The sequence below is a fragment of the Arachis ipaensis genome, chromosome B9 (assembly GCF_059453495.1).
Source record: "Arachis ipaensis isolate K30076 ecotype BB chromosome B9, ASM5945349v1, whole genome shotgun sequence".
Lineage (NCBI taxonomy): Eukaryota > Viridiplantae > Streptophyta > Magnoliopsida > Fabales > Fabaceae > Arachis > Arachis ipaensis.
In genome coordinates, this window is record NC_142444.1 from 124411719 (window position 1) to 124428654 (window position 16936).

The 16936-nt window shown below is 36.7% G+C and overlaps 1 protein-coding gene and 1 non-coding gene across 2 annotated transcripts; both read left to right on the plus strand.

Annotated features, from left to right (window-relative positions):
- Window positions 1-4937: 4937 nt before the first annotated feature.
- On the plus strand, window positions 4938-15908 carry LOC148546197 (uric acid degradation bifunctional protein TTL-like). The gene is made up of 4 exons (XM_088499157.1): window positions 4938-5150; window positions 15109-15210; window positions 15311-15440; window positions 15586-15908. The coding sequence occupies exons 1-4, from the start codon at window positions 4938-4940 to the stop codon at window positions 15906-15908; spliced, it is 768 nt and encodes a 255-aa protein (XP_088355283.1).
- LOC148546198 (small nucleolar RNA R71) lies at window positions 10782-10889 on the plus strand. The gene has a single exon (XR_015901980.1). It is a non-coding gene; the product is annotated as a small nucleolar RNA R71 (small nucleolar RNA).
- Window positions 15909-16936: the final 1028 nt, after the last annotated feature.

Consider the following 16936-nt stretch of genomic DNA (forward strand, 5'->3'; position numbering starts at 1 on the left):
TTTGTTTCTCCATCCCCTAGGCACTTTCTTCTTGGAAACTTCCTCCTTGGTAGATGACGCACACCCAACACCAAACTTAGGTTTGATGTCAGAGAGAATTGTATTGATTCCCACCAAAGGAGGCTTGAGCTGCAAAGTCTATTTTGCATTATCAGGGGGTTCTTGGAGTTTTGGATCAGTGAACTCAGTCTTCGTGCAATTGCCTTCTTCATCTGAGTGATGTATGGTTTTAAAACCATTGAAGATCAAATGCTCATCATGAACCCTCAACATTAATTTACCTTCTTTCACATCAATTAGAGCTCTCTCAGTGGTTAGGAATGGTCTTCTTAGGATTATAAAGTGTTTTCATCCCCCATGTCAAGAATTACAAAGTCTATTGGGAGGAAGAACTTACCCACTTTGACCAAGATATTCTCCACTATTCCATGTGCATGCTTCAGAGATTTGTCTGCCATTTGTAATGCTATCCTTGTTGGTTGTGCCTCTTTGATTTGTAACTTCTTTATCACAAACAAGGGCATTAAATTAATGCTTGCTCCTAGATCACACAATGCTTTTTCAAAGGTTGTGCTTCCAATGGTACATGGTATTTGAAAGCTTTCCGAATCCTGCATCTTTCTTGGCAATTTGCTCTGAATGATGGTACTACATTCCTTGGTCATGACCATTATCTCATCCCCTTTAAAGTTCTCTGCTTCGATAGTAACTCCTTCATGAACTTTACATAGAGAGATATTTTCTCCAAAACCTCAGCAAAAGGAATATTGATTTGTAACTTTCTGAAAACTTCCAAGAACTTTGAAAACTACTTGTCCTTGGTCTCCTTTTGAAGCATCTGAGAATATGACATCTTTGGCTTGTATTCAGGTGCTAAAGACGTCACTAGATATTGCTCAAGATCAACCGAAAAAGGATTGTCAAGGTGCCTCTCAGGGTGTGCTTTTCCTTGGCTTGTGCCTTCTCTGGAGCTTCTTTTTCAACCAGTTCCTTAGTAACTTGTGCTTCCTTACCTGCCACTGGTCCACTTACCAAGGTGATAACCTTGTACTCCTCTCTTGTATTTAGAATTATGTTACTAGGAAAGGTATTTGTGGACATCTGATTAATCTCAATAACTTTTGTGGCTATTTAACTTATTGAACCTCCAAGTTCCTAATTGCAGCTATGGTTTTCTGTATGAAACTAAGAGTACTCTTGGAGAGCTCTACAACTATAGATTCCAAGTTAGAAGATTTTTGAGAATGAGAAGGTGCATTGTTGTTGTTGAAATTACTCTGATTGAAATTATTCTAATGGCTCTGATTGTTATTGAAGCTCTAGTGCCTCTGTGGTTGATTTTTCCATCCAAAATTTGGGTGATTCCTTCATCCTGGATTGTAAGTCTTGGAAAAAAGATCATTATTGGGGGGTCTAGAGGAATTGCCCACATAATTAACCTGTTCATAGAAAAATTGACCATAATTATAAGGCTCACCTTGAGGGACTCCGCCACTCATGTCATAGGAAGCATCTTGGTATTAATAGCTGAAACTTGTAGTCCTTCCAAGTGTTGAGTAATGACATTTATCTGTTGAGACAGAGCCTTGTTCTGAGCAAGAATTGTGTCCAAAGCATCCAATTCCATGACTCATTTTCTCACAGAGGTCCTTTCAGAAGAATACAGATATTGGTTGTTAGCAACAATCTGAATCAAATCTAGAGCCTCCTCAGGGGTCTTTTTCATGTGAAGAGATCCGCCTACAGAATTATCCAAAGACATTTTAGCGGCCTCAGTGACTCCATCATAAAAGATCTATAACTGTATCCAGTATGAAAACATGTCAGGAGGACATTTTCTGAACATCAGCTTGTACCTCTCCCAAGCTTAGTCAAGTTCTGAGGTGGAAAGAATTTGGTCAGGAATCTGTTGACCAACTTGTCCCATGTATCCAAGTTCTCCTTGGGTTCTGTGTGAAGCCACTGCTTGGCTCTATCCCGTACAACAAATGGAAAGAGCAACAACCTATAGACATCATAATGAACTCCATTGGTCTTCACCGTGTCATGGATTTGCAGGAAATTAGAGATGAATAAGTTTGGGTTTTCTTGTGGGAGTCTATGAAACTGACAGTTTTGTTACACCAAAATGGTGAGTTGAGCCTTCAACTCAAAGTTGTTAGCAGTCACAGGGGGTACACAATACTATTGCCATAAAAGGTCAAAATAGGAGCAGTGTATGAGCCAAGTATCCTTCTAGGTTGCCCAGGTAGGTACATGAGGAGCATTAGGAATAGCAATATTTTATTTGTTTAGCTCTATAGTAATTTTTTCAGCTTCTTTTTCAAAATTATCATTGAGATTCTCAGTAGCTTTGTAGGCCCTAACCTGATCTAGGTGTCTTTTTAAAGTCCTTTCAATGTTAAGATCAAAGTCAAGAAGAGGTTTCTTGTCCCTGTTCCTACTCATAAACAAACAAAAAACAAGAAAAAGTAAGAATCTCTACGTCAGAGTCAAGAGAATTTCCAATGAGGTAACCTAAGTAAAAGAAATAAAATAAAACAAACTAAGTAATAATAAAGAAAATTTTCAAAAATAATAAAGAAAAGAAATAAGAGCATAAAATAAATAAACTAAGGAAACACCAAACTTATTTTCGAAAATTAAAGAAAAATGTAAATAATTTAAATATAAATTTCCGAAAAAAGATAAAGAAGAGAATTAAACAAAATTAAAGCAAAAATGTCTAATTTAGGCAATCAAACCACGGGTAGTTGTCAATCACAGTCAATTCCCGGCAACAGTGCCAAAAACTTAGTTGCGGATTTTGAATACCACAACTGAACCGGTAAGTGCACCGAGTCGTACCAAGTAATACCTCAGGTGAGTGAGGGTCAATCCCACGAGGATTGATAGACCAAACAACAATAATTGAGTGATTCACTTAGTCAGACAAGCAGAAAAGAGTGTTTTGCGTTCAAATAGCATTAAACAGTAAATCAGGAGAATTAAGAAAGCAAACAGTAAATTTGTTGTGAAAGGTATGCGAGAAAACAGTTAAGGTTTTGGAGATATTTTCTTTTTCCGGATTAACAATTCTTATTAACCACTTTGATTATGCAAGAATTCAATTCACAACAATTTTAAGTGATTAGATTCTGATTCCTTGGTAACTTAATCCTCTTCTAACTCAATTAACTATCAATTCCTTTGTCACTTAATCTAATTAGAGGGTTTAAGTTCAAATCCTAGTTTATAGCCACAGAAAACCCTATAGATCCAAAGATGATATGATTATATGTCACGTATCACATTAAATTTAGATAATTAGAGAGTTATGAGAATTCAGTTTCAAGATATTATTTAGGTGAGATAACTTTTCCAAGATTCAATAAGAATTCAATTTAGAAGATAGTTATTTTACAATACACTCTAATCCGTAGGATGAAGAATGAAATTGATTATTGACTAAATCAATACATAAATCAAAAGTAGAGAACAATAGTTATTAATCCATCAAAATAAATAGAGCTTCTAACCTTAACAATGGTGGTTTAGTTACTTATGATATGGAAACTCTAGCAAAGAAAAGTTCAAAGTGCAGAAGAGGAGAAGAAGAGGCCTAAGTCAAAATATCTTCTCCTTTTATATCTAATCCTAATAAATGTTAAATATAATTTCTAAAACCTAAAAATATCTTTTTCTTAATTCAAAACTAATTTTAAAAACTAAATTAAATGAAAATATTTGGTGAAGATCACGCGAAAACCCTTCTTTTTCAGCATACTAGCGCCAAACTTAGGGTTTTTGGCATTTGGTGCCATGTATGCAGCAAGTACGCATGCATTTGCAGGCTCCTCGCACCAAACTTCAGGTTTGTGGCATTTGGCACCACCTGGGCAGCAACTTTTTCACGCTGTGCAAGGTCCCTGGCACCAAACTTGGAGTTTATGGGTTTGGCGCAACCATGACAGAGAAAAAGTATAGACTATTATATATCGTTGGAAAGCTCTAGAAGTTGGCTTTCAAATGCTGCTAAACCGCGTCAATTGGTCCTCTGTAACTCAGGTTATGCTCGTTGGAGTGTGAGGAGATCAGGGTTGATAGCATCCACGAATTCTCTTTGCAGTTTGCTAAACTCGCCCGAATGCCACCTGTAATAAATCAGATTGAAAAAAACACAAAGTAGCATTAATGATGGCTTAAAACACCTAAATCTTGATTTAATTTAACAATTTTACATGCAGATTCACAAAGAAAAGATAAGAAAGATGCTCACACATCAGAGGCTCGTCAGTTGTACTTGACAGCGCAAGCCACCTATCATTGCGCGGTACATGTGAAATGGTTAATTGATACGGGATGCTGGAGCTCTATTAGCTGAGGACGAAATCGGAAGAGCTCTATCACGTGGTTGCTCACGTGGTTGCTCACGTGATATCTGAGCTCCTCTAGTCTTGGATCCAACCTTAAGGCAATTTGAAATCATTTAGAATTATATTAAACAAAAAGAATTAATTTAGAATATTAATTGAATTCATAAACTAGTAAGTCTCCACAAAAAAAATTACAAAATGGCTCAATGATATAATTGAAGGCTATATAATTTTAACATAAGGTTATGTAAAGAAATGTTAACCATGAACACTTACCGTAGTCTCCTCAGTTTCGGAATTAGTTCCGACATCTTTCAGGGGTTTTCGTATAATGTTGTACCATGGTTTCCTATGCATTTTTACAAACCTTGATAGAAAACTATATTACTAGACAAATATTAGCACAAAAACAATTTAAAAAAACCATTAAAACACTTAGCAAATAAAAACTACAAAGCAATATAAGGAAAAAAAATATTTTCAAAAGCTTAACTCTTAGACCCAATAGTTGTTAAGGATTTCATATACAGTATCACATTCTTTGAACATTAGTGAACATAATATGACGGTGGAACAGGGCAAATGAAAACTGAGGACTTTTCATCATGTTGTGCAAGCACAACATTCGCTACAGAAATGGTTGTGACCTCTCCATTCTCTTCATTAAAACATGCAATTTCTATTGCTAGAAATATATTGTTTTGTAAAGTGAATGTTAGGTGTTGGTTGGAGGCTATATCAGGATTATCTTGTTATAACCAATACTTGAAAATGGCGGACAAATCTATCATGCAGGTTTGTTCTATAGGTGGGGCGCAGAAATTGTGATTACACTTTGATTATGTAAAAATTCATCGCTCTTTCTTTCCCTGGTAATGGCGCCAAAAACATGATGCCAATACCATGGTTCACAACTTCGCACAACTGACCAGCAAGTGCACTGGGTCGTCCAAGTAATACCTTACGTGAGTAAGGGTCGAATCCCACGGAGATTGTTGGTATGAAGCAAGCTATGGTCACCTTGTAAATCTCAGTCATGCGGATATAAAATAGTAATGGGGTTTTCGAAAATAATATAATAAAACATGGATAGAAATACTTATGTAAATCACTGGTGAGAATTTCAGATAAGCGAATAGAGATGCTTTCGTTCCTCTGAACCTCTGCTTTCCTGCTATCTTCATCCAATCAGTCTTACTCCTTTCCATGGCTGGCTTTATGTGATACATCACCATTGTCAATGGCTACTTTCGGTCTTCTCTCGGGAAAATGATCCAAATGCCCTGTCACGGCACGGCTAATCGTCTGGAGGCATCACCCTTGTCAATGGCTTCATCTTATCCTCTCAGTAAAAATGGTCAACACACCCTGTCACGGCACGGCTATTCATCTGTCGGTTCTCGATCATGCTGGAATAGGATTTACTATCCTTTTGCGTCTGTCACTACGCCCGGCAATCGCGAGTTTGGAGCTCGTCACAGTCATTCAGTCATTGAATCCTACTCGGAATACCACAGACAAGGTTTAGACCTTCCGGATTCTCTTGAATGCCGCCATCATTCTAGCTTGCACCACGAAGATTCTGGTTAAGAGATCTAAGAGATACTCATTCAGTCGAAGGTAGAACGGAAGTGGTTGTCAGGCACGCGTTCATAGGGAATGATGATGATTGTCACGTTCATCACATTCAGGTTGAAGTACGAATGAATATCTTAGAAGCGAAATAAGATGAGTTGAATAGAAAACAGTAGTACTTTGCATTAATCTTTGAGGAACAGCAGAGCTCCACACCTTAATCTATGGAGTGTAGAAACTCTACCGTTGAAAATACATAAGTGAAAGGTTCAGGCATGGCCGAATGGCCAGCCCCTCTGATCTAAGAACCAGGCGTCCAAAGATATAACTCAGGATCAAAAGATAATCCAAAGATGTCAAATACAATAGTGAAATGTCCTATTTATAATAAACTAGCTACTAGGGTTTACAAGAGTAAGTAATTGATGCATAAATCCACTTTCGGGGCTCACTTGGTGTGTGCTTGGGCTGAGCTTTGAGTGTTGCACGTGTAGAGGTCCTTCTTGGAGTTGAACGCCAGTTTTTGTGCCAGTTTGGGCGTTCAACTCTGGTTTTGGATCCTTTTCTGGCGCTGGACGCCAGATTTGGGCAGAGAGCTAGCGTTGAATGCCAGTTTGCATCGTCTAAACTTGGTCAAAGTATGGACTATTATACATTTCTGGAATGCCCTGGATGTCTACTTTCCAACGCAATTGGAAGCGCGCCATTTCGAGTTTTGTAGCTCCAGAAAATCCACTTTGAGTGCAGGGAGGTCAGAATCCAACAGCATCAGCAGTCCTTCTTCAACCTCTGAATCTGATTTTTGCTCAAGTCCCTCAATTTCAGTCAGAAAATACCTGAAAGCACAGAAAAACACACAAACTCATAGTAAAGTCCAGAAATGTGAATTTAACATAAAAACTAATGAAAACATCCCTAAAAGTAACTAGATTCTACTAAAAATATACTAAAAACAATGCCAAAAAGCGTATAAATTATCCGCTCATCACAACACCAAACTTAAATTGTTGCTTGTCCCCAAGCAACTGAAAATCAAATAGGATAAAAAGAAGAGAATATACTATAAATTCCAAACAATCAATGAAACAGAGCTTCAATCATATGAGCGGGACTTATAGCTTTTTGCCTCTTGAAAAGTTTTGGCATCTCACTTTATCCATTGAAGTTCAGAATGATTGGCATCTATAGGAACTCAGAGTTTAGATAGTGTTATTGACTCTCCTAGTTCAGTATGATGATTCTTGAACACAGCTATTTTATGAGTCTTGGCCGTGGCCCTAAGCACTTTGTTTTCCAGTATTACCACCGGATACATAAATGCCACAGACACATAATTGGGTGAACCTTTTCAGATTGTGACTCAGCTTTGCTAAAGTCCCCAATTAGAGGTGTCCAGGGTTCTTAAGCACACTCTTCTTTTGCTTTGGACCTTGACTTTAACCGCTTAGTCTCAAGTTTTCACTTGACACCTTCACGCCACAAGCACATGGTTAGGGACAGCTTGGTTTAGCCGCTTAGGCCAGGATTTTATTCCTTTAGGCCCTCCTATCCACTGATGCTCAAAGCCTTGGGATCCTTTTTATTTGCCCTTGCCTTTTGGTTTTAAGGGTTATTGGCTTTTTGCTCTTGCCTCTTGGTTTTAAGAGCTTTGGCTTTTTCTGCTTGCTTTTTCTTTTCCTTTCTGTTTTTTTTTCGCCCCTTTTTTTTTCTGCAAGCTTTGTTCTTTGCTGCTTTTTCTTGCTTCAAGAATCATTTTTATGATTTTTCAGATTATCAAATAACATGTCTCCTAGTCATCATTCTTTCAAGAGCCAACATATTTAACATTCTTAAACAACGACTTCAAAAGACATATGCACTGTTCAAGCATACATTCAGAAAACAAGAAGCATTGTCACCACATCAATATAATTAAACTAAGTTCAAGGATAAATTCAAAACTCATGTACTTCTTGTTCTTTTGAATTAAAACATTTTTCATTTAAGAGAGGTGATGGATTCATAGGACATTCATAACTTTAAGACATAGTTACTAACTACTAATGATCATGTAATGAAGACACAAACACAGATAAGCACATAACATAGAAAACAAAAAACAGAAGAAATAAGAACAAGGAATGAATCCACCTTAGTGATGGTGGCGTTTCCTTCTTGAGGAACCAATGATGTCCTTGAGCTCTTCTATGTCTCTTCCTTGTCTTTGTTGCTCCTACCTCATTGCTTTTTGATCTTCTCTTATTTCATGAAGGATGATGGAGTGCTCTTGATGTTCCACCCTTAATTGTCCCATGTTGGAACTTAATTCTCCTAGGGAGGTGTTGATTTGCTCCTAATATTTATGTGGAGGGAAGTGCATCCCCTGAGGTATCTCAGGGATTTCTTGATTTGCAACCACATGTTCTACCACTGAGCTATAGACCCTTGAGATGAATCTTTCCATCTCCCATGACTCGGAGGTGGAAGCCTTTGTCTTCCCTTCCCCTCTTTTAGAGGTTTAGGTGCCATCAATGGTAATGGAAAAACGAAAAACCTTATGCTTTTACCACACCAAACTTAGAATGTTGCTCGCCCTCGAGCAAAAGAAGAAGGAATAGAAGAAGAAGAAGATATGGAGGAGATAGAGGGATGTGTGTATGGATGTGAGTGGTGGATGGAAAACAGAAGGGATGGTCATAAATGGAGAGATAGAGGGTGAGGTGGGTGGGGATCCTGTGAGATTCACAGATCCTGAGATGATCCTGTGAGTCCACAGATCCTGAGATGATCCTGTGGGGTCCACAGATCTTGAGATGTCAAGGCATTTACATCCCTGCACCAATTTAGGCATGCAAAATGCCCTTGCACACAACTCTGGGCATTCAGCGCCAGGTTGGTGCCCAATTTGGGCGTTCAACGCCCATTTGTTGCTATTTCTGGCGTTGAACGCCAGAACCATGCTTGTTCTGGGCGTTCAGCGCCAGGATGTTGCCCATTTTGGGTGTTCAGCGCCAGAACCATGCTCTGTTCTGGCGTTGAACGCCAGGCAGATGCTTCCTCCAGGGTGTGATTTTTCTTCTGCTGTTTTTGATTCCGTTTTTAATTTTTTTGTTTATTTTGTGACTCCACATGATCATGAACCTATAAAGACATATATCTAAGAAAAAGATAGTTAGATAAATAAAAATTGGGTTGCCTCCCAACAAGCGCTTCTTTAATGTCAATAGCTTGACAGTGGGCTCTCATGGAGCCTCACAGATGTGCAGAGCTTTGTTGAGACTCTCCAACACCAAACTTAGAGTTTGACTGTGGGAGCTTTGTTTGACTCTGCTTTGAGAGAAGCTTTTTCTGCTTCCTCTCCATGGATGCAGAGAGAGATCCTTGAGTTGTAAACACAAGGTTGTCCTCATTCAATTGAAGGATTAATTTTCCTCTGTCCACATCAATCACAGCTCTTGCTGTGGCTAGGAAAGATCTTCCTAGGATGATGGATTCATCCTCTTCCTTTCCAGTATCCAGGACTATGAAATCAGCAGGGATGTAAAGGCCTTCAACCTTTACTAGCACGTCCTCTACTTGTCCATAAGCCTATTTTCTTGAATTGTCTGCCATCTCTAATGAGATTTTAGCAGCTTGCACCCCATAGATTCCCAGTTTCTCTATTACAGAGAGGGGCATGAGGTTTATTCCTGAACCAAGGTCACACAGAGCCTTAAAGATCATGGTGCCTATGGTACAAGGTATTATGAACTTTCCAGGATCCTGTTTCTTCTGAGGCAATGTCAGTTGATCCAGATCACTTAGTTCATTGGTGAACAAGAGAGGTTCATCTTCCCAAGTCTCAATACCAAATAATTTGGCATTCAGCTTCATGATTGCACCAAGAAACTTGGCAGTTTGCTCTTCAGTAACATCCTCATTCTCTTCAGAAGAGGAATACTCATCAGAGCTCATGAATGGCATAAGGAGGTTCAATGGAATCTCTATGGTCTCTAGATGAGCCTCAGAGTCCTTTGGTTCCTCAGAGGGAAGCTCCTTATTGATCACTGGACGTCCCAGGAGGTCTTCCTCCTTGGGATTCACGTCCTCCTCTCCCTCATTGGGTTCGGCCATTTTGGTTATGTTAATGGCCTTGCACTCTCCTTTTGGATTTTCTTCTGTATTGCTTGGGAGAGTGCTAAGAGGGATTTCAGTGATCCTTTTACTCAGCTGGCCTACTTGTGCTTCCAAATTTCTAATGGAAGACATTGTTTCATTCATGAAACTTACAGTGGCCTTGGACAGATCAGAGACTAAGTTTGCTAAGCTAGATGGATTCTGCTCAGAATTCTCTGTCTGTTGCTGAGTGGATGATGGAAAAGGCTTGCTATTGCTAAACCTATTTCTTCCACCATTATTAAAGCCTTGTTGAGGCTTTTGATCCTTCCATGAGAAATTTGGATGATTTCTCCATGATGAGTTATAGGTGTTTCCATAAGGTTCACCTAAGTAATTCACCTCTGCTATTGCAGGGTTCTCAGGATCATAAGCTTCTTCTTCAGAAGATGCCTCTTGAGTACTGTTGGATGCAACTTGCATTCCATTCAGACTCTGAGAAATCATATTGACTTGCTGAGTCAATATTTTATTCTGAGCCAATATGGCATTCAGAGTATCAACCTCAAGAACTCCCTTCTTCATAGTCGTCCCATTACTCACAGGATTCCTTTCAGAAGTGTACATGAACTGGTTATTAGCAACCATGTCAATGAGTTCTTGAGCTTCTGCAGGCGTTTTCTTTAGGTGAATGGATCCACCTGCAGAAGTATCCAATGACATCTTAGCTAAGTCAGACAGACCATCATAGAATATGTTCAGGATGGTCCATTCTGAAAGCATGTCAGAAGGACACTTTTTGGTCAGTCCTTTGTATCTCTCCCAAGCTTCATAGAGGGATTCACCTTCCTTCTGTCTGAAGGTTTGAACATCCACTCTAAGCTTACTCAGCTTTTGAGGAGGAAAGAACTTGGCTAAGAAAGCCTTGACCAGCTTATCCCAAGAGTTCAGGCTGTCTTTAGGTTGAGAATCCAACCATATTCTAGCTCTGTCTCTTACAGCAAAAGGGAAAAGCATGAGCCTGTAGACTTCAGGATCTACTCCATTAGTCTTAACAGTATCACATATCTGCAAGAATTCAGTTAAGAACTGAAAAGGATCTTCAGATGGAAGTCCATGAAACTTGTAGTTTTGCTGCATCAGAGAAATTAATTGAGGTTTCAGCTCAAAGTTGTTTGCTCCAATGGCAGGAATGGAGATGCTTCTTCCATGTAAATTGGAATTAGGTGCAGTAAAGTCACCAAGCATTCTCCTTGCATTATTGTTGTTGGGTTCAGCTGCCATCTCCTTTACTTGTTCGAAATTTTCAATCAAGTTGTCTCTGGATTGTTGTAATTTAGCTTCTTTTAGTTTTCTCTTCAGAGTCCTTTCAGGTTCTGAATCAGCTTCAACAAGAATACCTTTTTCTCTGTCCCTGCTCATAAGAAAGAGAAGAGAAAAAGAAAAGAAGAGGAATCCTCTAAGGAAAGAGGAAGAGAAAAATCTGAACTCAGAAAGAGGGAGAGAGGGTTCGGATTTTTGGTGGGTGAGGGAGAGATGTTAGTAGATGAATAAATAAATAGAATAAGATGAGAGAGGGAAAATTTCGAAAATAATTTTTGAAAAAGAGTTAGTGATTTTTGAAAATAGTTTTTGAAAAAGGTTAGTAATTTTTGAAAATTAAAATCAAAAATTAAAATAATTAGTTAATTAGAAAGAAATTTTGAAAAAGGGGAAAGATATTTTCGAAAATTAGAGAGAGAGTTAGTTAGGTAGTTTTGAAAAAGATAAGAAACAAACAAAAAGTTAGTTAGTTAGTTGAAACAAATTTTGAAAAGATAAGAAGTTAGGAAGTTAGAAAAGATATTTTGAAATCAAATTTTTGAAAAGGATAAGATAAGAAGATATTTTTGAAAAGATATGATAGAAATTAGTTTTGAAAAAGATTTAATTTTTAAAAATCACAATTAATGACTTGATTCACAAGAAATCACAAGATATGATTCTAGAACTTAAAGTTTGAATCTTTCTTAACAAGCAAGTAACAAACTTGAAATTTTTGAATCAAAACATTAATTGATGATGTTATTTTCGAAAATTATGAGATAAAATAAAAAAAAATATTTTTGAAAAATATTTTTGGAATTTTCGAAAATAACTAAGAAATTTGAAAAAGATTTTATTTTTGAAAAAGATTTTGAAAAAGATAAGATTTTCAAATTGAAAATTTGATTTGACTCATAAGAAACAACTTGATTTTTAAAAATTTTTGAAAAAGTCAATCCAAATTTTCGAATTTGATGAGAGAAAAAGGGAAAGCTATTTTTTTTATTTTTGATTTTTTATGATGAGAGAGAAAAACAAGAAAAAGGATGCAATGCATGAGAATTTTGGATCAAAACAATGAATGCATGCATGAATGCTATGAATGTCAAGATGAACACCAAGAACACGATGAAGATCATGATGAACATCAAGAACATATTTTTTTGAAAAATTTTTAATGCAAAGAAAACATGCAAGACACCAAACTTAGAATTCTTTAATGCTTAGGCACTAAGAATTCAAGAATGCATATGAAAAACAAGAAAAGACACAAAACATGCAAATGCAAAGATCAAACAAGAAGACTTACCAAGAACAACTTGAAGATCATGAAGAACACTATGAATGCATGAGAATTTTCGAAAAATGCAAGATGAGTATGCAATTGACACCAAACTTATAACATGACACATGACTCAAACAAGAAACACAAAATATTTTTGATTTTTATGATTTTCTAAATTTTTTTGGTTTTTTTTTTTCAAAAATTATTGTGAAAAATAAAAATAGGGATTCCAAAATTTTTAATATGAATTCCAGGAATCTTGCCATGTTAGTCTAAAGCTCCAATCAAAGGGTCAGGCATGGCTTAATAGCCAGCCAAGCTTTAATAAAAATATGAGTGTAATTCAGACATGACAAGCCTAACATGCCCTACAGGCATGGCTTTACAGCCAGCCAGGCTTCATCATGCTTTATGAAACACTAGAATTCATTCTTAAAAATTCTGAAGAAAAATATATTTTTGAAAACATTTTTTTTTGAAAACATTTTTATTTTTTCGAAAACAGATGAGAAAATTTTTGAAAGATTTTTTGAAAATTTTTTTTTGAAAAGAAAACAAAAAGAAAATTACCTAATCTGAGCAACAAGATGAACCGTCAGTTGTCCAAACTCGAACAATCTCCGACAACGGCGCCAAAAACTTGGTGCGCAGAAATTATGATTATACTTTGATTATGTAAAAATTCATCGCTCTTTCTTTCCCTGGTAATGGCGCCAAAAACATGATGCCAATACCATGGTTCACAACTTCGCACAACTGACCAGCAAGTGCACTGGGTCGTCCAAGTAATACCTTACGTGAGTAAGGGTCGAATCCCACGGAGATTGTTGGTATGAAGCAAGCTATGGTCACCTTGTAAATCTCAGTCATGCGGATATAAAATAGTAATGGGGTTTTCGAAAATAATATAATAAAACAGGGATAGAAATACTTATGTAAATCACTGGTGAGAATTTCAGATAAGCGAATAGAGATGCTTTCGTTCCTCTGAACCTCTGCTTTCCTGCTATCTTCATCCAATCAGTCTTACTCCTTTCCATGGCTGGCTTTATGTGATACATCACCATTGTCAATGGCTACTTTCGGTCTTCTCTCGGGAAAATGATCCAAATGCCCTGTCATGGCACGGCTAATCGTCTGGAGGCATCACCCTTGTCAATGGCTTCATCTTATCCTCTCAGTGAAAATGGTCAACGCACCCTGTCACGGCACTGCTATTCATCTGTCGGTTCTCGATCATGCTGGAATAGGATTTACTATCCTTTTGCGTCTGTCACTACGCCCGGCAATCGCGAGTTTGGAGCTCGTCACAGTCATTCAGTCATTGAATCCTACTCGGAATACCACAGACAAGGTTTAGACCTTCCGGATTCTCTTGAATGCTGCCATCATTCTAGCTTGCACCACGAAGATTCTGGTTAAGAGATCTAAGAGATACTCATTCAGTCGAAGGTAGAACGGAAGTGGTTGTCAGGCACGCGTTCATAGGGAATGATGATGATTGTCACGTTCATCACATTCAGGTTGAAGTGCGAATGAATATCTTAGAAGTGAAATAAGATGAGTTGAATAGAAAACAGTAGTACTTTGCATTAATCTTTGAGGAACAGCAGAGCTCCACACCTTAATCTATGGAGTGTAGAAACTCTACCGTTGAAAATACATAAGTGAAAGGTTCAGGCATGGCCGAATGGCCAGCCCCTCTGATCTAAGAACCAGGCGTCCAAAGATATAACTCAGGATCAAAAGATAATCCAAAGATGTCAAATACAATAGTGAAATGTCCTATTTATAATAAACTAGCTACTAGGGTTTACAAGAGTAAGTAATTGATGCATAAATCCACTTTCGGGGCCCACTTGGTGTGTGCTTGGGCTGAGCTTTGAGTGTTGCACGTGTAGAGGTCCTTCTTGGAGTTGAACGCCAGTTTTTGTGCCAGTTTGGGCGTTCAACTCTGGTTTTGGATCCTTTTCTGGCGCTGGACGCCAGATTTGGGCAGAGAGCTGGCGTTGAACGCCAGTTTGCGTCATCTAAACTTGGCCAAAGTATGGACTATTATACATTGCTGGAAAGCTCTGGATGTCTAATTTCCAACGCAATTGGAAGCGCGCCATTTTAAGTTCTGTAGCTCTAGAAAATCCACTTTTAGTGCAGGGAGGTCAGAATCCAACAGCATCAGCAGTCCTTCTTCAACCTCTGAATCTGATTTTTGCTCAAGTCCCTCAATTTCAGTCAGAAAATACCTGAAATCACAGAAAAACACACAAACTCATAGTAAAGTCCAGAAATGTGAATTTAACATAAAAATTAATGAAAACATCCCTAAAAGTAACTAGATTCTACTAAAAACATACTAAAAATAATGCCAAAAAGCGTATAAATTATCCGCCCATCAATAGGCATACCCTTAGAAACTTGTGTTAAACTGTACTTTGAATAATATATATTTTAAGTTCATATATGCTAACAAATTTGCTGCAGTAATGCTTGCTACGTTAACATTCAAATTTGTAGGAACTTCATGAATGGGGATCAATGTACGCGAATAAATTTGGGTATGTTTTTGTGACATGTGCATATGGGAAGATCTCTAAAGACATACTTGCCGAATTGAAGGTAAAAGAATAAATATCTAATATAAAAAGTAAATCAAATATTAACCGTGTATTTTACAAAAAAGAACAACATGAAGTATATATTTCTTTTTATTATGTAGACGCGCTTTACAAACAAGCATGCTGTTGAGTTGGATATTACGTCACAACAAGAGGAAATAAAGTATATAGAATTGCAAATTACTAAGCTTCTTACTAGGAAATCTCCCCAAACTACCAACAAGGGAGATGGTAATTATTATTTATTTGTGTTTAGTTTTAAAATTGTCTTAGCATATTGTCGTCTGTTTTTTTCTAAATTACTATCTAATGACTTGGGAGTTCCCAATTTCTTCTGGGTATACTTATTTTGTTCTATGCATGTTGATATTTTTAGTATTACCTGAATATTCCAGCAAAATAGTTCTTGGCAGTCTAGATGGGGAAGAGTCTGATTCAGAAGACAATTTAGTTGATATCTCCTTTGTTGGAATGGACATCTCCATGCAGTTTGATCTCAATAAAGTATTGAAAGAAGACAAAAAAACTTTAGAAAACCATCAAAGACAAGATTATATACATGCTATGAAAAGGTGCTTTAATCTGAACAAAAAACCATGGTATGGAGATGACATATCAGATATCGTAAGACGTGAAGGCCATAGATTCTTGACAGAGTATTTTTCGCTAGGTCAATACAATGTTGAAGAGAAATTTTGACCTTTTATTATAAGAGTTATGTTGATTCCCTTAATTTAATGGTTTGGGTCGCAGTTTTGCATATTTATCTACTTTTAGAATTTATTGATTTAGGTTCAGTAAAGCATAATTTCGAAGAAGATTAACTTTAATTTATGCTCGTTAGAACTTTATTTTAATTTTACAAATTCAGAGGTTCACTTTATTTTTTTCTTTACATTTATGTTTGAATGCATATTTAAATGATAATATAGTAAACGAGAAAATTTTATTGGTAAATTTGTTCACATGAGTTAACATATATAACTTATTTAACTTATTAATTTTTTTACGTAAAACGAATCTAGAAATAGTGTTACCAGTTTAAGTAACAATGATTTAAACATATGTAGTATAAACGCATTGAAATATGTATTTAAACGCATATTGTGGCAGTTGAAAGAAAACTGCCACAAAAAGTAAAATAGTAACTCAAGTAACATATTACGGCGGTTCTAGGAAAATTGCCGCTAAGTATAATGCTGATTGCAGCCCACTCTTAACCGCCGCAATATACGCCGCAATTATTCATTTGGTACCGCAAAATTTCTGCCGCTATCTGCATGAATTGTTATACTGAAAGATAGTTTTTTAAAAGTTGTAGCATTTAAGTTTGCTAAATTAAACTAAAAATGACTTTTAATAAACACAAGTGATAAGTGCATTTAATAAAATAACTTTTAAAATTTAAAAATACGATGATAGACATTAATATAAGGATTAAATTTGGATGGATATTAACGTATATAAGATTACATTAGACTTTTTAATTTTTATAAGCACATAAGTCATCTTTAAAAAATTCCTACCTTAGGTACTTTCAAAAGTAATTCTATCTTTTAAAAGTTATAAGTACAAGCACATAATCTTTTTTTTTTATAAGCACATACAAGCACTTCTTCAAAAAGTTTTACTAAACTAAGTTCTAAAGTAAAACTTTTTAAAAATGGTTTGTACTTATCAAAATTAAAAAGTTTTATATAACTTTATACATGAATAACATCTATTAT

Excerpts from the sequence above, each read along its gene's own strand:
- LOC148546197 (XM_088499157.1), top strand. The coding sequence starts at position 4,938 with ATGAAAACTGAGGACTTTTCATCATGTTGTGCAAGCACAACATTCGCT. Across the intron at positions 5,151-15,108 it reads CGGACAAATCTATCATGCAG|GAACTTCATGAATGGGGATC; the intron begins GTTTGTTCTATA and ends TCAAATTTGTAG. Across the intron at positions 15,211-15,310 it reads ACATACTTGCCGAATTGAAG|ACGCGCTTTACAAACAAGCA; the intron begins GTAAAAGAATAA and ends TTTATTATGTAG.